Consider the following 22,482-nt stretch of genomic DNA (forward strand, 5'->3'; position numbering starts at 1 on the left):
CATTCTACTGCTCATGGAATCCTCATGTTTGATTTCCTTCATGAGGAATTTGACTCACTTAGTATCCCATGTTCGCATGCAATTGTGGCCGCCAAGGAACGAAACATCCTCATCTAGAGTCTTTGCAGTCGATTTTATACAGTGGACTCTCTAATGACTGCGTATGTGGAGCCTGTAAATCCACTCGAGCACATATCTGAATGGAAGAGACCTCTTGGATATGTAGAAAAGACTATTCTTCCTTCAAAGTTTGTGGCACCAGTCGGCAATGAAAAGTGAGAAGAATATCATCCAAAGGAGAATTTCGCAAACAAATAAAATGTAGTAGGTGTGGGAATTATGGGCATGACTGACAAAACTGTGCGACGTACTGAAAATGACATAACTGACTAAAATGTTTGACAAGGTTGATTGTCTAAATATAGACTCAATTGGCACTTTTAATTATCTGAATGTATTGACTTTGTATGTTTTGTTCTCTCAGAATGTCAATCATGCTTTTGTATAGAACAGAATATGTATACTCTTAGAATGTCACTCATGCTTATGTACAGACTCTTATGAATACCATCAAAATGTAAGTCTCGCTCTCTCGATCTCACTCTCTCTCAAAGTCTCGCTCTTTAAAGATATATAGTCAAAATAAGTAACAAAATCCAATGAAGTTTTATATACATAAAAAACACATGTTTTACATACATAAAAAATACATCAACAAATACATGTTTTATATACATAAAAAATACTGAGTATTCGCCCATAACTGACATGCTAACTACATCCTATATTCACTCATTCTCTCCTGAGTGATTACGGAAGGATCATCAGTCACTAAATATTCTAGTAATTTTATTGCAAAGATGTCAGAATCAAGTGACCTGTGTTGTATGTTTGCATTGATAGGTCGGGTGATTTTCCAACGGGATGTGGATAGGTCTGGTTTTGAATGTTTCACGTCACAATAGTAAAGTAGGGATGGTAGTGTGACAGTCAATGGCTCCAGCCAAGTCCCGAGCTTCATCATTGATGTGTATGACAAGAGTGAACCAAACATGAATATATAGCCTCTATTAATGTCCATTGCAAGGATCATCCAGTGCTCACCAATGTTCATTGTAGTATATACGAAATCCACATTTATCCATTTGACATCGAATTTACCAGTGACGTAGTCCTTGTCCATGTCTTCATCCTGCCATACTAGGGCAGCCTCCAGTCTCTGCTTCTTCTTTATCCGTTTAAATACCCTGCTACGAGCATTAAGGTAACTCTAGAAAATAAAATGAGAAGTTAAGTAACAAAATATATCATAGTAAAATGACTCTGCACAACAAAATATATCAAAATTTATTGTTTCTCCAATTAGAAAGATGGTGAACTTGTGTATGCACATGACAGGTCGGTTATAAAACTTTTCTTTCATAAAATGAAATAAAGTATTTATAGTATGCACAAAAAATTACTATGTCAGCCAAAGTACAATATATCCAACTGTAAAGGAGTCAAGACTAAGAAACTTACATCACACTCAACCCACGAACTCGGTTCAATCAGTTCTTTGAAAAATTGCTTGGATAGTGGCTTAAAGGAATTCTCTCGAACCTCATTTATGTATTCTCATTGGTGATCCAGCCCATCATTTATGTAAAGATAGAAAGTGGAGCGTCATGTGCTACGTTGTACCCGACCATCACTCTGAATAATGACATAGGCACACCCCAGAAAAGATACTTAACCTTTTGACTTTCAGACAGAAAGTGTACCCTAGTTTCGTCATCTTTTGTTATTTTCTTCTTTAGTTGGGCTGGAGGTCTATATTTATCAACGTCTTTCCTCTTACGACTAGTTCTTCGAGATTCCTACATAAATAAATAATAAAAAATTACTCATCAAGAAATATAAAAAAAAATTAATCATGAAATATAAACAAAGATTACCGATCAATAAATTACTCACCAATGTAACTCCTTGCATGATCATAACAATATTAGAAGTGTCAGCCTCTGGATGTGGGATGGTGAGTAAGTCAGACATGTCGGCCTCTGGATGTGGGATGTTAGTGGGTGAAAAAGATGTACTCGGGCTCCCTATTTGTGGAAGCATGGTGGGTGAGGTAGACACGTCAGACTGTATAAGTGGGACGTCAACCTCTATAGGTTGGACATCAGTGGGTGATGTTGTGCTATCGGGCTCTAAAGGGGGGATGGGAGTAGGTGTAGTGGTGGTATTTGGAGGATATAGAGGAGGGATGGGAGTAGATGTAGTGGTAGTATTTGGAGGATATAGAGGGGGGATGGGAGTAGGTGTAGTGGTGGTATTTTCACCTGAATAAGCGAAATCCTTCAATTAGTAAACATAAAATGATGAGTTCACAAACACGTAAAAACTAAATATAAAACAACGATAGTAAATGTAAATCTAGCACATAAACTGTAACAGTGACTAGATGGCTGACAATTGTGCTTTCACATCTGTCATGCTTTCCTTGATCTTGGATACACAACCATCTAAATTCGATACACGGCCATCCAACCTCGATAGTAAGCTATCAATGCTCCGCAGGTACGAATAAACAGAATGGTTAGGATTGGCTCCCTCCCTGCGGCCAGAAGTTACACAATCAGGACACTCCTCATCCATAGATTCCTTTCTATGGAAATCCGCAGGATGGTAATCAGGTGGGCTCTACTCATCCTCATCGCGTATGTCCCTCACCACATCATGGACCATATCATCACTAGGTGTGTATGTCCCTCCCTCCACCCTTCCACATCAGCATCCTCGTGCTCAGCATGCTCGTGCTCTTACCTCCATGATGATCATCATTGTCGCTTTCAAAACTATCTCCACTACTCAACCTATTGCCGCTTTCAGTACTACCATCGTTGACACCTAAATCTAATATAGGTCGTCTGTCCACTGGGGTATCCCAAAACTCCCTCTCAGTGTCGGTCATGACAAGACCCATTTTAACCTTTGTATGCATTAACATCCCAGTAAAATGGTTAGTGTCAATTTACAACCAAATAAACATATTATGCATAGAGTATACTTACATTGTTAGACTCGAATATCTCTCTCTCGAATACTTTGAAGGACATTGAGTGGGAGCATGACCATCGTAATATATGAGGCAAAGCTACCTTGCTCCTTCATTCAGTAATATTCCCAACTACCGATGCTACTAGAATCTCATACATCTATACCTAAATAAGATTACATATATTAAGAACAATAGTAATGTTAAATCAAACAACACAATTATTATGTTAAGCAAATTTACTTGGAACGCTTGTAGAAATCCACGCAAAGAGTACTTCACGACATAATTTTTATTTCCTTTCACCTTCGTCTTGTATAAACTATCTTATCATCTAATGCAGTCTTTAGGGCATCGAGTGTCCTCTCCTAAATAATGGTACCCCAATCTAGACTGTTGTAATACTCTATGTTCTGAACGTCCTTAAATCATTTAAGTTTCACTGCACTTTTCTGCTTGTTCTTTCTCATCATTGCAACCTCTGAGTAGTACACTAAGGTGATCTTCACAGCATCATCATCATCTTCGAACTCCAACTCCTTATATCTTTCTTCTAGTAGACTGATATGTAATGTGTCCATCACTCGATTACCAAAATACTTGATTGCAAGTTCATATGAGGACTCCTTATTCTGATCAACTTGCATAGGGGATCGCCACAAACCAGTCATCAACAAAAAATCATCCTTCGAAAACGTGACGACCTTTCTGCCAACAGAGAATCTCATCAAGTTAGCTATCATGCTCTTCACTTCTCTCAACGACATATGGTCGATAATTAGATTGTTGAATACCATATCAATGTCTACAAATTGCTCAAAAAATTTTCTCTTGAACATCTCTAACTACCATGAGGTAAGCTTCCCCTTCACAGGCTTGTTCGCACTAGCAATGTGGGCCAAGTTCATTACTTGATCGGGAAATCAATCGACTACAGGTATTCTGAAACGTGTTGACATCTTAAATCACTCCTGCATGAAATAAAGATTCAATCAGTAATTCCTTTAGAAAAAAAAATTATAAACCCAACATTATGTTTAAGTCTCGCTAGAACCATTCTCACTAGACATTGTCTCGCTAATCTAGTTCTCTCTGGTATCTCTCTCGCGAGTCTCGCTCTCTCTAGTGTCACTCTCACTGGTGTCACTCTCTCTGGTGTTACTCTCGCGAGTCTCGATCTCTCTAGTGTCGCTCTCTCTAGTATCGCTCACGCTAGGCTCACTCTCGCCGATTTCACTCTCACTTATCTCGCTCACATTCTCTCTTTCTACTCATCTCCAACCTCAGAACACATCAAAAACTAAAAAACAAACAAAAAAAATCATTGGTTCATCGTATTTTTAAACCCCAGAACGACCCACTATATCCTTATTACCGATTAGTTTAAAACACAATCGGCACAAATTAAAATCATTTACCGATCTGAAATAATTTACAATCGGCACAGCGATACGAAGCTGTTACCTTTAAAGAGTTTTAGTTTTGGTTTTCAGTAAAAGGGTAAGAAGATAAAAAAAGGTGAAGACATTTACATAATCTAGTATGATGATGATGTTAGCAAATGGTCAATTGACATTATTTTCAAAAAATGGGTCATTTGACATTTTAGACCCAAAAAATAGGTCATCTGTACAAACTTTCCAGAGATCCTAATTTGAGAGTTCAATCTATTAGATGATGAATTAACTTCCCCTCCATTGTATTACCTCTCAGCCTACTGAAATTTCTCCCACCACAGCCTACCATTACATTACAGTCAACTCGTCAAAATCTAGAAACGGCGGAAGAAGAACAAGAAGAGGAAGACACTAATTTCTCTTCCTCTTCTCAACTTTCAAATCCCAAATTTCCCCTAACGCTCTCTTTGCTGTTTCACCGGGAAGCTTTTGATTTCTGTATTTCATTTTGTGATAATCTTGCAACCATGCCCGTGTTAGAAGTGTCTCCCAATTTTTGCTTCTTTCAATCACTGTCTGTTTCAACATCTACCAAATCAACCAGAGAAAAACACAGAGGCTTCGAGGGGCTGAGAATTTGATCTAAAATTGTGAAGATGAAGAAACCTTTTGAAAGTGAAAAAGTTGGATTTCAAGACGCCTCTTTAGTTTTTTTCCAAAAAAGAACATTATACCCCATCACAATCAAAATAGCCACATCATCATCATCCTAATCAACCTTCTCCAAAGATTCTGTTATCAGGACTAAAATTGATCATTGCCTAGAAATTTAAGGGGAGACTGTTAAACGTATTGAAAAACTTGGAAGACTAATTGCACATATTTTCAAAAATTCGAAGACTAAAAATATATATTACTCAAAAATAAACTATATATTACTTGAATAAACTTCAGAATTATATGAACAATACAAATCTATCAATGATCGACTTGCCAGACTTAAACTACGATAATCTATCAATAATTATCGATCATTCTAATGGACATTTGTATTTAATTAGAAGAAAAAAAATATTGTGGGTTATTATTTAATTAAAAGAAGAAGAAATATCTTATGTGCTTCTAATGAAGTTAATTTGTAACCTCTTCAGAGTAAACACCATCAAATGATCTCATTCACATTACAATTGATTTTCCTTACAATTGGACCCGATTTTCATTACGATGCATAAACGTGGCCTTAATAAAAACTCAAGGACACCATTAGAGTAGATCTTTTCAAATAAAATCCTCTAGCGATTAATAAATTGTATGTTCTTGATTCTTTCCTTCGATGCCCCAATTTTCTTGCTTTATGAAGTTACATAACCATTCATTGTACCAAAAATTGTGGCAAAAAGTTTGTATTTTAGACACAGGCAGAGAAAAAAAGTAATGAGATAAATAATGTTGAAGTTTCTCCAAAAATGTAGCACACAATTAAAGGAAAAAGAATTACAATGATATCCACTAATGTCAGACAAAATTGGATCATGTTATACAATTTACACCTTATACTCATCCTCTGATTAACTCATCTAAATTGAAGTAAATATTAAGCCAAGACAAAAATCCCCCTCTAGTTTAAGCTACTATAAATTCCCCAAAAAATGAAAAGAAAGACTAATCTACAACATCAATAAATAATGATCTTTCATGATTCTATGATGAGCCAAGAAGGTCACAGCACCTAAAACTAGGGGTTTCCATCCATACAGAACCAACCTGGGTCGGTCAATTTTTAAGAAGACCCGACTCGACCCACTTACACCCCTACTAAAACTGTGAATTGCTTAGAAAAGTAACCATGCATCTAGAGGATTGGAATAATTTATCCAAACCTTGCCATACTGAGGTCTGTATATCTAGGAGTTTTCTTGCCTTCTCCTGCAATGTCAACTGGCATCGAACTGTTTCGCCATGTATCTAGTAAAAAAGAATATGCAGCCAATTAGTAGAAGCATTTTCATTAACAAAAACCTTCCATCAGTTCCTTACTAAAGTCTATACCTTCAGGAACAATCTAATCAAAGCTTGTATAAACTCGAAATTGTTGCGGCAAGTAATTTCGTGTATCAAATAATCAAGAAGCAGTTCAATTGAAATAAGTTCAGGTCTCTTTCCAGGTTCTTGATGATCATCGTCATCTATAATCTGAAGCATGCGAAGTTCCAAATCCAATGTTGATGGAGATAAACCTTTTATGTAATCAGTAAAGGCTGAGACTGAGGGAAAAAGGAATAATAATATTTCAGCAATACTTCAAGTTTACAGCTAAAGCATAAACAATCTCAAATGAATTATAGGAAAAGAAAATGCACACATTTTGTTGACTTACAGTTCTGCGTTTCAGAAGAGGATTCAAGAAGCTGCAAGAATTGAGATGACGTTGTATCGGATTTTTTCTGTTGTTCATTATCAACTCTCTTTTCCTCCATCTCTGTATTTGCTGTCTCAGAAGGCTTAAACAGTATTTCTCCAGACAGAGAAGGAAGAGATGGCAGGAAGAAAGGAGCCTTTTCGGGTTTCTTTGGAGGCTCGATTGGTTTATTACGGACCTGGAAGTTGAAAATTCATGAACAGAAAAAGGCATTAGCACATAAATGAATTTTCGTTCTTCTTTGCTGTGGCCTGATGGTGGGGGAATCTAACAATAAAAAGATACCTTTATTATGTCCAAATTGATCAAGCTCTGCCACTGACTTCTGGGCAACAGTGATAGCGTAATTAAATCTGGGATTTGCTGGCTGGAGATGTGAAAGCCTGATAAATCCTTAGATTCCGGTACATTTGAAGGATTTGCATCACGATCTTCTAACTCAATTCCTTCTGTGGAGGAAACTGATGGCAATTTAACATTAACAACATCCTTTCCACTTGCAAGAGTATCCACGTTTGATGATCCAGAGAACATTAATTGATTCACCCTAAAACGTAAACAAAAAACAGTCATAAACTTGAGCAGTCTTACAAACAGAAAGGAAGGGAACCGACCATGGAAATATTCTAGCTCTCCGACTATCACTTCTTTTTTTCTCTGGGTGAACTCTAACTAACCATGGAGTACACCTCAATAAAACATTGAGAAGTTTCACAATCTTTAAGCATGTCTTCATTATATCTATGTAACTAAATATTCCATAGAATGCGTAACTAACTACTAATTCATCGTGTATCATCAAATGAAAATGACACTTAAGAGATTATCTGTCCTCATTAAACTTTGTTGCAATCAATTACGAATAAATTTTGGTCAATGTATGATGTTGGAGCCTTGCTTTCACACGAAGGGTCGGCTCGCTTCAATTCTGTTTAACAAAATTTTCCTATTTATCAACTATTCAATGTTTAAACTTCAATGTTAACAAAACAAACTGTGATTAAGATGCCAATCTTAAAACAAAAATAAGCCCGTTTCATACCAGACAATACTTAAAAAATTCCCCATTTATATCATCTGCCTACTAAAGAAGCATTTGTATCACCACCAACAAGATAACTTACCAAAGGTAGACTCCATTTTGATCTACGTGTGTAGTCGCCAAAATATCCATATTTGGAGAAATAGAAAACGCTGTAATTGAAGCATCAACTTGTAGTGCATCTATTTGCCTTGCTAAAATGACGTCCCAAATTCTAAGACTTCCATCCATACTAGATGATAAAAGCCATTTTCCATCGTCACTGAAAGACAAATCTGTAATACGATCTGTATGACCTTCGAATTTCCGAACCATTCTTAAAGCCACGACGTCAAACAGACGGATAACCAAATCATCAGTTACAACTGCCAAGAGTCCTGAAATTTGATTTAAAAAATTTGCTTAAAAACATGATACGACCACAAGGAGATTGTGTCATCAAGGTTGAACTTGGATCTTAAAGAGATGGAAGTTACCATTTACACGATGATAGACAATCTTCACAACAGAACTACCAATTTCCCATCTGGATTTCAGATCACGCTCCTTGAAATTCCAAACCTGTAACATAAGACATTTAACAAATGGAACTTTCATAAATTTTGATAAATCCAAACTATCCTCTGAGATACCGCAAGTCCCAGTTGGTTGCTAAGTTAAAGAGCATGCAATAGAAACCTTTATATCTCCATGAACTCCTGCACTTATAACGTGGGTATTTGTAGAATCACAAGCAAGACCAACAACTTCTCCAACATGTGCAGAGCTTCCTCCTTCCATTTTGTCCAGGTAACTACCTCTACTAGCACCCGATTGAAGATTGAATCGCTCAATCCAACCACCTTCTGTCCCTAAGAAGGCAAAATTTCCACATGCACTGATTGCGCAAGCCTGTTACACAGATGAAGTATCATATAATAGGGTTTTTTGTCAACAGAAATAAATATTACATTCACATCAAAGTGACAAAAAATGTTAAGAAATGAATATCCTTTCATTATGAAGTAATCATACACTAAGAGTATATCAAGTTTTAGGTATTTCAACTGAAAATTTAAAAACAAAGAATATGCTAGTGATTATAACATGCTCACATCTCTTTGCAGCTTACAGATCCACCCAAACATCAGATAAGCCCAATAAACAATTTATCACCATAATGAGAGAAATACGACCTTCCTCAACTCATCATTCCCAGTTTTCATCACAAATTAGCATAGATCCTTTTTCATATGACAGAACAGTTAGCGCGACAAAATTATTTGACAGACTTTCAACCATTCTAGAAAAGAAAAAACATGGATAAATCATATAATCTGAAGCATATATCATTTTTTTACTCCTTAACTATACATCAAATAATATATAGTTGCCTAGAAACGGGATGAAATGAACATCAACTTGAAACGAACCTTGACCGGAGTCGGATTTTCTGGGCATGGTTTCAAGATATGCTCACCAAGAACAAAGTTTTGAAGTCTCCATACATATGCTTGTGGAGTATCAACATGACAGGTAACCACATTGCACCAGTCCCGTTCCCTAATTTCGGCTAAAACAAATTCAAGAAAAGCACATTATTAAATTCAATATCATCTAATAGACCAGATAAAAATGAATACATAACTAGAGTGAAGATAAAGATTAGGATATCAATGCAACTTGGAATTGGATTAAATATTTTATAAATTTTTTTGGTCAAGGGATAATTGAACATTTCGTTTAGGAATTTCATTGATGTCTATGATACCTGGTGACCTTTTAGTAGTTATGATAACTTTTTTCCTTTTTAAATTCAATATGTGGAGCAAGGGAATTCAAACCTTTGATTTCTTAATTGATGGTATATGTCTTAACCAGTTGGACTATGCTAAGATTGATTATCTTTGTTTGAATTTTTTATTGGATGCAAGCGATAAAATGGTGGTATAAAAGAGAACATGTCATTATCAAGAACTTCAATTTTTTTTTCTTTTTTCTTTGCTTTTTAGCACCTTATTGTAGCATTTTGTTCAAATATGTATGTTACTTGGTCAATGCTGATTAGGGTGCTTTTATAAGCTTGTTCCAAGGTTCAGCTTGTTCAATCTCCAATGGTGTTGGCCTAATAAATCTTTGGATGCCCTCCTTCAACTCATCGAAGGCCCATACCTTAAGGAATAGGTAAGAGGAATAAATCTTTGGATGCCCTCCTTCAACTCATCGTTTTCTTTGGTTGGCTAGTGTTTGTGCTATTGTTTGGGTACTGTGGGGTGAGAGGAATAGAAGGGTATTTGGGGGAGTTGAGAGGGATGCTAGAGATACGTGGTCTCTTATTCGTTTTCACGTTTCTCATTGGGCTTCGATTTCTAAGATTTTTTGTAATTATCCTATAAACATGATTTTGTATAGTTGGAGTCCCTTCTTGTAAAGGAATTCCCCTTTTTGTGGGTTTGGTTTTTGTATATCCGTGTATTCTTTCATTTTTCTCAATGAAAATTGTTCTCATATATATTTAAAATTAAAAAAAAAAAAAAAAAAGGTGTAAATCCTTCAGTCCAATGGTGCTTTTACCCTCCTGGAGTGGTTTATTAAAAGGAACTCCATACTCATTCATGATTAAGAGATGAATACGGATGTTTCTTCGGACTTAATTACTCTTTTTGCTTCTACTAGCTCTTCTTTTTCAAATTCCTTTTGTAGTTATGGCTAATACAGATTTACACCAGTTGGGCCTCCTCTTTGTATTCGGTTGGTGTGTCGGGATATCTCATCTCTTCCTCGTTTTGTATTTCTCTCCTTTGATAATAGAAGTTTTGTTCCTCTTCTTTTCTTTTCTAATTTACGTGGCTATGATCTTTTATCTCAGCTGGCTAGTGGTTGCAGTAATAGAAGATAGCTAATACTAAAGTTAACAGCCTAACACTGTAAATATATCTTAGCATTGTTGTAGGAAATTGGGAAGAGGAGCTGAAGACTTTTAAGGATTGAGAAAAAAATAAGAACAAAACAGATAGTCCTTTAGGATGATGAGGTGCATAATTTAAGAACAAAGAAAAGCTTTCTTTCCTCCTACTTTTTTCCCCCTATCCTTGTTGTGAATAAAGAGTTCCTCTTTTGTTTTCCTAAGCAAGTACCAGTGTGTCTTGTACGTAAATTGCAACAATTTTAATGATTCTTATTAAAAAAGAAAAGAGACTAAATTAAATTTAGAAGTTATAACAAAGTATGTTCTATCAAACAATAATCCATTAGCATACGGCTTCATGTGGAGAAGAGGAGCATCAGATGACATTCGTGAAAGTAAGAAATGGTTGTTGACAGCTAATTTTAATGAGAAAATAAAAATCATGGTGAGCCGGCTAATATCATTATCTGTTGAAGCAAAATTAAAGGTTGGAGAAAGAGTGAACAAACAACCAGACTTTGTCTAGGACTCTAGAGCATCTATATCACAATAATCTTACACAACTTTAAGGAACTGGAGGATCACTGTAATCGCATAACACGTTAAGGAACAATTGGAAGAAGGAACTTACCACAATCAAAAGCTATGACGGGCTTCAACTTTATTTCTTCTTCCTGAAATAGTATAGATAAAACTAACCTGAGTTAGTTGTGCTACCCTTTTGATTTATTATAGAAAATAAATATGTAAACAAAGAAACTTAGCGAAAGCATCATTCGGATGGTGCATAAAAAGACCAGGGGGTATCACCACACTTCTCTCCCTCTCCCTCACGGATCAACCATTGAAGGTGATCATGGTTCTTTGGTAAAACTTTGTTACAGCTTTTTATTTTTCAAACTTATGGTTGGAATATGAAGCGTTCTCTGATGAGCACCAAAGCATCTATATGTTTATTGAATCTATTTCCTTGTTAGCTTTGTCTTGGGAGTAAACTATTTTCTCATTTTGAAATTACAACTTAACTACCCAGAAGTATTTTTTGTAATTATCTATAGATAGGAATTTCTATTGTATTCTATTTCAAAATCAATAAAATAAAATCAAAACAAACATGTGCATGCGCACAAAAACAAATTTGAGATATTTTCCCAGAAAAATGTAGAATTAAAAGAAATTTTAAAAATAGTTTTAAAAAAAGTCAATCTAATAAAACAATTTTGAAAATAGAAAATTCTCTAAAACATACCCCACACAACCCCTTAATCACTAGGCCACTTCTCTAGACCGTAGCATTTCTTATTCTTCTAATATTCTCACGTCAAATATAAAGTTCTCATAAATAATTTTGGAGGCCATTCCACCAAACAGAATACAGATAATAATAATGTTTCAAACCATGCAATTTTAACAAAGAGGTGATCATAAGAGGTAATTTGTAAGGCAAAAATTACTAGTGGTTCAATCCAATTATTTATGAAATAACATTAAGGGCGTACCAAGACCACCAAGTACAGAAAAGAAGAAATACTGACGAAGGCAGATCAATTGGTGCTATTTGCCAAGCCTACCAACAAACATAATTGCCTACAAATTATAATAATTTCATTTGAATCATACCTTCAGTTTTAGTTTCTTTGCACGTTTAGACACATGCCGTTGAGAAAGCTCCCTGCTTTGCTGATCCTAATCAGAATATACAGCAAGAGTAAGCAATCCATTTATAACTCAAAAGAAAATGCTAAACAGAAAGGAAGAAGTGAAATTAAGGTCGATAGGATGAGAATTGCAGTCTATACATTGTAAATTTAGCATGCACACATCAGTAAAGAGAGTGCAGAGGCTGAAATTACATAAGTCCCAACATCTCAAGTAGCTCAAGTAATATTTCAAAAACGAGACTTTCTTTTCTTTTCAAACCTATTTTTAAAAATTATAGTTAATTACTCTGCACATGAAATCCATGTTCATAACCCCATGATTTTTTTTATGTAAGAAACCATTTCATTGTCTCATTGATGTATGAAATTACAAAAAGAATATACAATCCATGGTATTACAATAAGCTATCCCAGTTCTTAAGAAGGGATGCATATAAGTACATGGTATTACAATAAGCTATCCCAGTTCTTAAGAAGGGATGCATATAAGTATGAAGCAAAAAGATTTGAACTTTTACACCAAGATATGACATAATAAATGACAAGGTCAAAAAAAGTGTCGAAGGGCATATCCTTGTCCATGAAGACTCTATGGTTTCTTTGCTTCCAAAGAAGCCCAAAAATATATGAAGCCACAAAAGAACTTTGGCATTCTTGAAAGAGTGGCCCAAGAGAATGGCACTAAGGTGAGAAGTAACATCTTTAGGAATCACCAAAGTCCACTGAAAGGCAGCACAATTTTGCTCCAAAAATTTTGGGCAAAGGAGAAATGGAGGAAGAAAGGAAATACAATTTCAGTTGCAAGTATGGGCCACAGGGGGAAATCCTGGGAAAAGGGAAAACGATGTATAGAAAACTGTGATTCAAACAAGTTTCACTTATTCTTAAAAGTAGAAAATTTCTTTTCAAAATAGATCCCAAACATCCCCTTAGGTTGGAAATGGGCAAACATACGACCTGTTAGCACTTCCATGGTCCTTGGAAAGAAAAAACTGACCAACCTAATGAAATCTAGGTCTTATTATTATTATTAGTAGTAGGTACAACTGCAGGGTGGGGGATTGAACCTCCGACCTCTTGAGACAGAGGTCATGCCAATACCTCTGAGTCAAGTTCACTTCTAATAATTTTCCAAGTACTGATCATAGGGATTTGTCAATTCTTAAGTTTGCAAATCTAGTGGATCTAAAGAGAATAAATCAAGTCATGAAAGATGAAGGTTTTTCTTTGCCATCCAAGAAATTTATAGCCAAAGATGTTGATTTGAATTATTTCCATTGCATGATCAGCTGCAGAAGTCATGGAATCTTTCTTCAAGATGACCTTCATGCTATGCAACATTCTTATAATAATGCTCAATCTTTTCAGCCGTCTATTCAGGTTTCTAAATCTACACTGCATGAAAAATATTTATTGAAGCCTACCTTCTCCCTTACACTCGGAAGAACGTCTACTCCTGTGTCCAAGCAAATTCATAGATTAATTCAAAAATTTTGGAAGAAGCTTGTGTTTGGCTCCTCACTTCCTCACCTAAGTTACGATAGCCACCTTCATAGCCTAACAACTCTTACACTCATTCAGTGATCACCACTCCAAGATTAAATGTCACTTTAACCAAAAATATCATTAGCTCTCCCACTACTAAGGATTCTATATCCTTTCCAATTATTCATGATATCGAATGTGATAAAGCATCTAATGTTAGTATGAGCATTGAGGAATCTGAAGCATTTAGTTGATATAGAGATCGATGAATTTTCTGTCAGACTCTTTTGGAAAAGCATCAAAAGTTTCTTTTTTGGAGGATGGTAGAAGGAATTCAGTTGCAGTTTTGGACTCAAAAGCATCAACAGCAAAGTATCCTTCGATTTCTCGAAAATTACATTCCTCAACTGAGGCTTATGGACTACAAATGGAACATATCACGTCTCACTCACCACATATTAAGAACTAACCTGGACTACAAAGTAAACATACACATCTAGTTATTATATTATTTCTTACTGGAATAGTGGCTAAATCCATCACAACAACAATATTTGTCCTCTTTCAATTGTTAAAAGAACTAACCTGGATTACAGAGAAAAGCCTGAAGGCACGGTCCTGACCAGCCGATAAAATGTGTCTCCCATTTGCATAAAACCTATAATAGATCAGAAGAATGAGAGTCAAGGAGAAATCACATAAATTGTAGGACTTAAAAGGAAAGGCCAAGTAAGACCTAAAAAGCACATAAACAAAAAATTAAAAAATTAAGAATTTAAAAAAGATTAAAAAATTAAAAAAAAAATGTACCAGGGCATAGAAAAACAAACCAAAAAATAAAAATAAATAAATATATATATATATGTATGTATGTATGTATGTACCAGGGCATAAAAAGACAACCCGGGACTCTTTTCAACAAATTAAAATTTAATCTTTGTACTTCAAACTATTAGAAAAGATCAATAAATGTTCTTTACATTCATCAGTTGAACACATGGCATGCTATTTTCTCAACCTACCGTGTCTTAGAATCTTGGTTAAAATAAATATATATATCCTAACGGAACAACAAATAGCATCTTAGGTGAGAACAAAATGCAAACAATCTATACCAAGGGAAAACCCACTTTACATGAGGAAATGAGTACGGTACAACAGACATCTCACCTTATGCAAAGAGGAGGGGCACTATGCCCACTGCGAAAGCGTAACAGACGAGGATCTCCATCTGTTGTATCAAAAATCCACATCTACCAAAAAAAGTAACAAGGAATGATATGTCAAATATGATAAAGTACATAGACAAATCTCTATAAACTGAAGAGTAGAAGGGACTGTATGGCATAAAAGTGAGAATGATGAAAAGTTAGATTTTAAATCAGAAACCTGAAACTTCACTCGAAATGAAGAACAAGAGAGTTTTCAAAAAAATAAGGACTAAGATATCTCCTTAATTTTAGAAGTATTATATACCATAAAGTCAGTGATGGACATAATTGAACCACATTAGATTCTGTGGAAGAATCCTAAGGTCGAGAGTGATCTATTTTTCCTATTCTCCATGCATATGGAAAAACTGTTGGTCCAATAAGATTTGAAGTTATTGGGATGGAGACACTGTTTTAAAAAAGTTTGATTTTTTGTTCATAAATACCTAAATTTCGTATATGATATGAAATAACACAAAAAGAGAGAAAAGGCCAGCCCCAATTCAAGGAAGATGACAAAAGAAATCTTCATAGAGAGAGCATACACGTTAAGACAGAATATAAACACCAAAGCAGGCTAACAAAAAAGACAACGTCAAGATTAGTGTCTATGGCTTTTTCTATATCACTAACGAATCTACCGTTTCATTCGAACCAAAGATTACAATGAAATGATCAACTAAACTGAAGCCAAAGCATCATATTTTCCTTCTTGAAAGTTGAAGGAGTGCTTAATTAAACAAGACTCCAGAAAATCCCTGATGTTATTTAGGAAAGCCAAGAGGATGGGGATGGTCTCCCAAAATCTATTGGCATGAGGAAAACACAATCCATCTCTTCTTAGTTTTCTTTACTGAGAGTACAACGGGAGAGGGTAAGGACCATAGATGGGTTCCTTCTAGCAGGTTTACTTGGAAAGGAACATAGGACTTTCAACTCAAAAGAAAGCTAAATGAAACTTAAGTAATGTTTTAGGAACTCATTGAAGAGCCCAATATCGTAGTGGTTGTGGGCTAAGATGAAAGCAATTTGATTACTGAGTGGAAATGATGGTAAAAAAAACATTGCTTGGTTGGCCACAAAAGCAGCTCATGTTCTTTCTGTAATGTTATATTTTCTCAAAGATAAAAGCTTCTCATATCTTTTTACCTACTTCAGATTTAATGTCCTACTAGTTTCCTTTGCAACTAAATGTAGTGGGATAAGACAATTGTCCAATGAGAATAACTAAGGCATGCACAAGTTTGCTCGGACGTTACACGAATATTTGGAAAAAGGTGTTGTCTTTTTATTTGTATATATATGCAAAAGAAATGTTTCACTAATGAGATGAATTACAAAAAATAAGGAAAAGGAACCCCATGCCTAAGGTCTCTTTATACTTTATAATTTTTATTATATATAAAGTAATTTTCCTCTAAACTTAAAATTATTCTGTTTCAAATTTTTTTAAAAAAATTAATAAAAAGTAACATTAGATAGATATTTCTTTTCTTGTGAGTGTTCAAGCTAGCTTGCCCCCGCCTCGACTATTCTCAATGACTTCTTAATTTTTTCTACATTTGGTTGTCAAGATAACTCGTAGGATGCTAAATTCTAAGTGGTCAAGTCACTGTCCCTATTCTATTAAACCGTTTATTGTTAACATGACCATTAGGACATTCCAGGGTGGTTATCATAATAGTTTCTGCAATATAGGATCCAGCATTCTTTTTCTTTTTACATATATTTTGATAAGATATAAGGTCCTGCAATTGCAAGTCACTCTCTGCAATTATGTAAAAATTGTAAAAAGAAACCCATAAAGCGCTACAGTATTCTCTTACTTTGATGGAATTGTCTGCTGATGAACTCATTAGTACTGGTTCATTAGCAAAAAAGTGAAGTGAAACTATAGAGCTATCATGAGCTTCTTTAATGACCGATTGAAGTCTTCTCTTCTCAAGATTCCATATGCTTATAACACCTGATGAACCTCCAGATGCTAGAAGAGGCTGTCCATCTTATAAAAGATATTAATTAAAGTCAGAAAACCTTCATTCACTAAGAATCAATTAGTAAAAAGAAAATGACAAGTTACTGAGCTATATAAAAAAGAAAAACAAAACATGTGAACTCTTCTAAATATTCAAATTTGATCATGTAGGGTAGAAAGGTAATTGGCTGCAATGAATGGACATAATTCCTGTCATATGAAGAAGCAACGTGTATGACTGACTAATAACAAACTCAAATAAATCAACTAAAGGTAAATTGATGGAATACAATTTTCAAGCAACCTGTATCACACATGCAGATGCTTGAAAATTATATCATAAATTTAGGATTGAAACAACAGCTAAAGAAACTCATTGACAGTACAAGAATAGGATACTTGACAAATGACAATGATAAAGTTTATCCTTTTTGTTTGATTCAGCAATTACCTGAGCTGAAAGATAAGGCAGTAACAGATCCTCGTGTTGAGTGGGTGAATGAAAATAATTCTTGATCATAACGAATGTTATGAACATAAACCTTCCCATCAGCACAGCCAATGGCAACAACATCTAGAGCAGGTGATGAAACACAGCAGCATACAGATGAATTCCATCCCTTGAACTCGAAGAGTTTTTTCTTTGAGCTGATGTTCCAAAGCTCCAAAGAACCTTCCAAACTTCCAAGAATAACCTGTTCAAACAGTTGCCCTTGAGGTTCCTTAATTTCAATTTAATAAAGAGAACTGCACTATTTATACCACATTCGCTTAGCCTTCTTTCAAGGACTCTGATGGAAAGACAATAGAAAAAATTATCCTAGCAAACTTTCATTGTTAACTTCATATTCTTCTAGAATCTTCTCCTATTTGATGAGTATAGTGAATTTCATTAAACTTTCTTACATGAAAAACATTCACAATTTTATCAAACAAGTTCCTGAAGTTGAGGACCTGCTAAGCAACAAATTGTTAAGAATTATTGCCATGAAATATCATGTGGGAAAGAAAGCAATTACTTTGTTTAGATATGTGTCTGGGTGCATTATACAGCTAGGACTAAACTGTCCGTCTAAGATGACTTGTCCAACTGGCGAGCGACTATCTTCAATCCCTTTGAAAGCCCACATGAACATATTTCCATTTATGTCAACACTTAGGATGTGATCTCCAAACAATAGCAACAAGTTGACCTTGGCATTATGGCTACTCCAATTTGCTACCTGCAAACCAATTATCAAACATGTCTAGAGAAATGGCACCTGAGAAAATCAGTGACAAGCGACATGTCTAAAAGCATCTCCATGGAATATATGAAATAGACATTAGCATAAGAAGAAGAAGAAGAAAAAGAAGAAGAGGAGAGAGAGAGGAAAAAAATTTCTTCAGCATTGCTATAGCGATAGCTTTCATACCAAATGACACTAAACAAGTTAAGCAAAGATATAAAAAATAACTTTGAAAATTGATATGATAAACTATAGAAAGATGTACATTTGCACCAAAGATCGTAGTTCTTGTATGAAATTTGTTTCTTATCCCAGAAAAAAATAGATATGATAAAGTGGATATGTATAACAACTAATATAAGTAAAATTCCATCCTAAACATAAAAAATCTGAAAGTTATCAGAATGGAAAAGCTCCTTTTATTTGGCATAGAACTAAGAAGAAACGTTTTAAAATATATAAATAATTCTTTAAAATAGCTGGATATACATATCCTTTTCAAAAAAAAAAAAAAAAGGATATTTTAAACATTACAAACTAAAAACTCGCTTTTAGGAGGACTTGTAAAAACTTCCTACAGTAGGAAAATAGCATCAGAGCCTCAACTCAATCTAAAAAATGAATACAAGAAAGCTCAACAAGAATTTTCTGATAGGATCCTTTATAGTTTTCTTTCTGGGAAGCTCCCCAACAAGAATAAACCTCATGACATGAGTAATTGCAGGAGTTTAGCAAAAGAACTCAAGAAGCAGCATAGAACTTTTATCATTTTAAACCTTTCCTTCAACGAACTTTCTTATTATTGAAAAGCCACAAATTTATTTCAAACTAGATGCCCCAAATCAGACTTAATAATACACTCCACAAAACTCTTGCTTTCCTTCTTATAATTCAAGGACACAGTTGCACAATCTATAGAATAGATCCAGTTCAAGTTAAGATCGTCGTTGCTTTCCTTCTTAAACCATGATCACAAAGTAGATAACAGATATTGTTTTTCAACAATGAAATCATAAAGCCACGTGCATCCAAACTTCAGAAACAGAGCTTCCCAAAAATTCTTGCCACTGAACAAGTGATGAAAATCCTTCCCACCTTTGAGACTTAACAAGTGATGAGCATCCTCCCAGCTTTGAAACTTAATAAATAGAATTTTTTTGGGGATAAAAAAACAATGCACTAATGATATTAAATTAGAAAACAAGGGAGGTAATCCCCTATCCAAATGAAGACTACAAAAACTTTTCCAATGGGCTATAAGAGATGATAAGCTATAGTTACATTTTGGTGGAGATAATTTACACCAACTGAGCCAAAATGAGTGGTCGATTCAATCGGTCAAAGGATTGTTCTTTCTCTGTGAAGATTTGAACATCCTTTCCAACCAAGTAGACCAAAAGGATCCTGAATACCAGGTAAACTGAAAAATAACTTGGATTCAAGGACCATCTGAAAATTTCTTTGAACATTATCGAAGTTGCTTAAACTCTCCATTCAACATTCACCATTTAAGGGCAATTTGTCTTCCACAGAGTTGTCACAAAAGGATTTAGAAGTGAAATGGCAAGACAGGCTCACTAAAAAGTTATCTAACTGGGGAAAAAATCTGAACGAGTTACCAGCCAAATTCCAGCATCTCTGATCTTTCTATCTAGAGATGGTACTTTTTTAACAATTCCAAAATATCACAATAATCAACCACTTCCTTATCCCTCAGATTTCTTCCAACAGTAACTCTCCAGGACATCGAAGTCCCATCCCAAGCATCACACAAACCACAAAGTCGCACAGCACTGATAACTGAAAAATACTTGAAAAAATATATATTTAGTTCATTTGGTTCATTTAAGAGCCCTCATAGGCATTTATTCGGAGGATTTCCAATCTTTTTCCCGATACCCAAACCCCTGTACTCCAAAGGATTAGATACAACGTTCCATCCAATAAATGAGAGATCTTCATGTCACAGTCACCATTGCCGATCTCTCAGTCACCATTGCCTAACCAAAAGAAACTTTTCATATTTTTCTCCATTCACAACCCTACTTTCCTTAGTAAAACGAGAAGAGACATAAAAAATTGGAAAATTAGCAAACACCAGATTACATAAAGTCGTCCTTCCAGCTCTACAGATATAGCTTTTTCCATCTGCTAATATTACTCAAGATCTTCTCTACACCAGGATCCCAAAACTTGTTTTCCTCAGATTTCCACCCAATGGCATCCTTAAATAACTGGAGCTAAGAATATAAACATAAAAAGTTATGAACTATATTGTAAATTGTACAAAAGGATTTACGCAGGAGATGATTTGAAGGATGTCACACGGGAGATAAGTATAATGATTCAAATATTGCTGTCAGAACATTGCCATGTTCAATCAAAAATTTTTCTTATTTCAGTTCCCAAAATCTCTAAATGATACTTATGGATCAGTTTAATTTCTTTTGCAGAAAGCTTGTAGCCACTCTTTTCCTTTTAATCAAAGCAGCACACTTACAGGTCAGCAGGCAGACTTAAACAAAAGCCTCCATTCAACCCCATGAATTAAGGAGATGATGTCATTCCATCCGGATAAATAGAACCAAAAGTCCCAACATGCTAGAATAAAAATTAATTACACATGTGTACACCAAAATCATTAAATATGGACAAGAAGATAAGCCCAAACTAATAGACATTCTAAATAGAACAAGAAAATGATGAATTGAACATGGCAGTTATTCATATTTTGCCAGGAACGGTTACTTCATAAAAATAGACAGATATATTCCGAATGAGCAAACCTGATGGGCACGCTTGAAAACTGCAATGTCAGACCCATAAGCAGCAAACGTGTACTCACGGTAGGAAGCAAGAGCTCGAATCTTCTTGGGCAATTGAGGGCCTTAACATCAAGCATCAATACAAATAAGTCGAGCAAAAAACACAAGGGTGAAACCCAAAACAGAAATTTTAGAAACACCCCACATAAGAAAATTTCTAAAGACAAACAAAATGAGCATTTTTTTTTATTAAAAAAACTGATTTCATGGAGAAAAAATGAAAGAATACAATGGCATACAAAAAAAGCAAGCCCACCAAAACATTCCACCTAAAGGAAGCCAGCTAAGTAAAATGTTAGCTATAGAAACAAAATGAGCATATATCCGGATGGAAACTGAAACTAAAACAAACTTGAAAAAACAAAAAGGAAAAGAAAAGAAAAACTCACTTACCAACAAGCACCAAGTTTAACTTCGCGCACTGGAATAAGAAAAACAGAGAACATGACAACGATTAAGCTCTGAAGTGACTATTAAAAAAAAACGACAACAACAACAACAGTAAGATTGGAAAAGGCCGCAATAATGGAAATTCCGCAAGGGAAAGAAGTATTGTCAGAGAATGATCTTACGTTATAAACTTGAAAAGCTTTGCCAACACTAACGGTGACGAATGTTTCGGTACCGAGTCTCTGCACAGAGAAGGGGACGCTGTTTGTTATGTAACCAATTGCTCTGTAAGGTTCAAATATTCCCATTTTTTCTTTCACTCTCCGAGAACTCCAGAAGCTTGAGAGGCACAAAGAGTGTAAGAGGAAGAGGAACTGAGAGCAAGGTTTTAGGATTTTCCTCAGCTGTGTTCCCTTCCGGCAACGAAGAAGAAGAAGAGGGGGTGAAGCTTAGTGGCGCTGTCAGGGTTTTGTGGCCGCCGAGCAGAACGGAGGTTTAACCAATAATGTCATCTTTTGTACCAAAATGCCCTTATACCACTTATTATATATTAAAATATAAAAATATTCAAAAATAAGTTCTTGACTTTCATATTTGTTTTCAAAAAAAAAAAAAAAAAAGACGACTTTCATATTTGTATCTATTTGATCCTTAAAAGTGTCTAATTTGAACTTTTAATTTTCTATCTATTAAGTTCCTAAACTTTAAAAAGTGTTTAATTCATAAAATTTCAGTTTTGTCCTTGACTTATTCGCCATATACTTTTTTTTAATTCATGTAACTACTTAAATTTTAGAAACAGTTGGGGCTTCATTTTGGGATGGATTGAGGAGCTATAATAGTTCATTCAATATTTGGGATGGTATTAAAATAATGGAGAGTGAGGGTTATTTTATAATCCACGTTTTGCTAAAGTAAAAC

General features: G+C 35.0%; 1 protein-coding gene and 1 long non-coding RNA gene across 3 annotated transcripts; both read right to left on the reverse strand.

Moving 5' to 3' along the window:
• Nucleotides 1-751: 751 nt before the first annotated feature.
• Nucleotides 752-4,007, reverse strand: LOC120080356. 2 transcript variants are annotated; one of them, XR_005482485.1, is made up of 6 exons: nucleotides 3,835-4,007; nucleotides 3,284-3,748; nucleotides 3,057-3,206; nucleotides 1,957-2,324; nucleotides 1,522-1,859; nucleotides 752-1,270 (listed from the first exon to the last, which is right to left on the reverse strand). It is a non-coding gene; the product is annotated as an uncharacterized LOC120080356 (long non-coding RNA). The 2 variants fall into 2 exon arrangements; XR_005482484.1 differs by having other exon boundaries at nucleotides 3,284-4,007.
• A 1,909-nt stretch (nucleotides 4,008-5,916) lies between these two features.
• On the reverse strand, nucleotides 5,917-22,071 carry LOC120080406 (U3 small nucleolar RNA-associated protein 21 homolog). Its single transcript, XM_039035060.1, has 18 exons — nucleotides 21,744-22,071; nucleotides 21,565-21,592; nucleotides 21,133-21,233; nucleotides 18,137-18,340; nucleotides 17,569-17,812; nucleotides 16,969-17,144; nucleotides 15,102-15,184; nucleotides 14,517-14,589; nucleotides 12,406-12,471; nucleotides 11,417-11,459; nucleotides 9,311-9,450; nucleotides 8,577-8,789; nucleotides 8,375-8,459; nucleotides 7,981-8,275; nucleotides 7,142-7,403; nucleotides 6,815-7,034; nucleotides 6,487-6,701; nucleotides 5,917-6,402 (listed from the first exon to the last, which is right to left on the reverse strand). Exons 1-18 carry the CDS (start codon nucleotides 21,867-21,869, stop codon nucleotides 6,253-6,255), a joined length of 2,724 nt encoding a protein of 907 aa, XP_038890988.1. The 5' UTR covers nucleotides 21,870-22,071; the 3' UTR covers nucleotides 5,917-6,252.
• Nucleotides 22,072-22,482: the final 411 nt, after the last annotated feature.

Source organism: Benincasa hispida, chromosome 6, assembly GCF_009727055.1.
Source record: "Benincasa hispida cultivar B227 chromosome 6, ASM972705v1, whole genome shotgun sequence".
Taxonomy (NCBI): Eukaryota; Viridiplantae; Streptophyta; class Magnoliopsida; order Cucurbitales; family Cucurbitaceae; genus Benincasa; species Benincasa hispida.

Excerpts from the sequence above, each read along its gene's own strand:
- LOC120080406 (XM_039035060.1), bottom strand. The coding sequence starts at position 21,869 with ATGGGAATATTTGAACCTTACAGAGCAATTGGTTACATAACAAACAGC. Across the intron at positions 17,813-18,136 it reads CAGACACATATCTAAACAAA|GTTATTCTTGGAAGTTTGGA; the intron begins GTAATTGCTTTC and ends CTGTTTGAACAG. Across the intron at positions 8,276-8,374 it reads TGTCTATCATCGTGTAAATG|GACTCTTGGCAGTTGTAACT; the intron begins GTAACTTCCATC and ends ATCAAATTTCAG.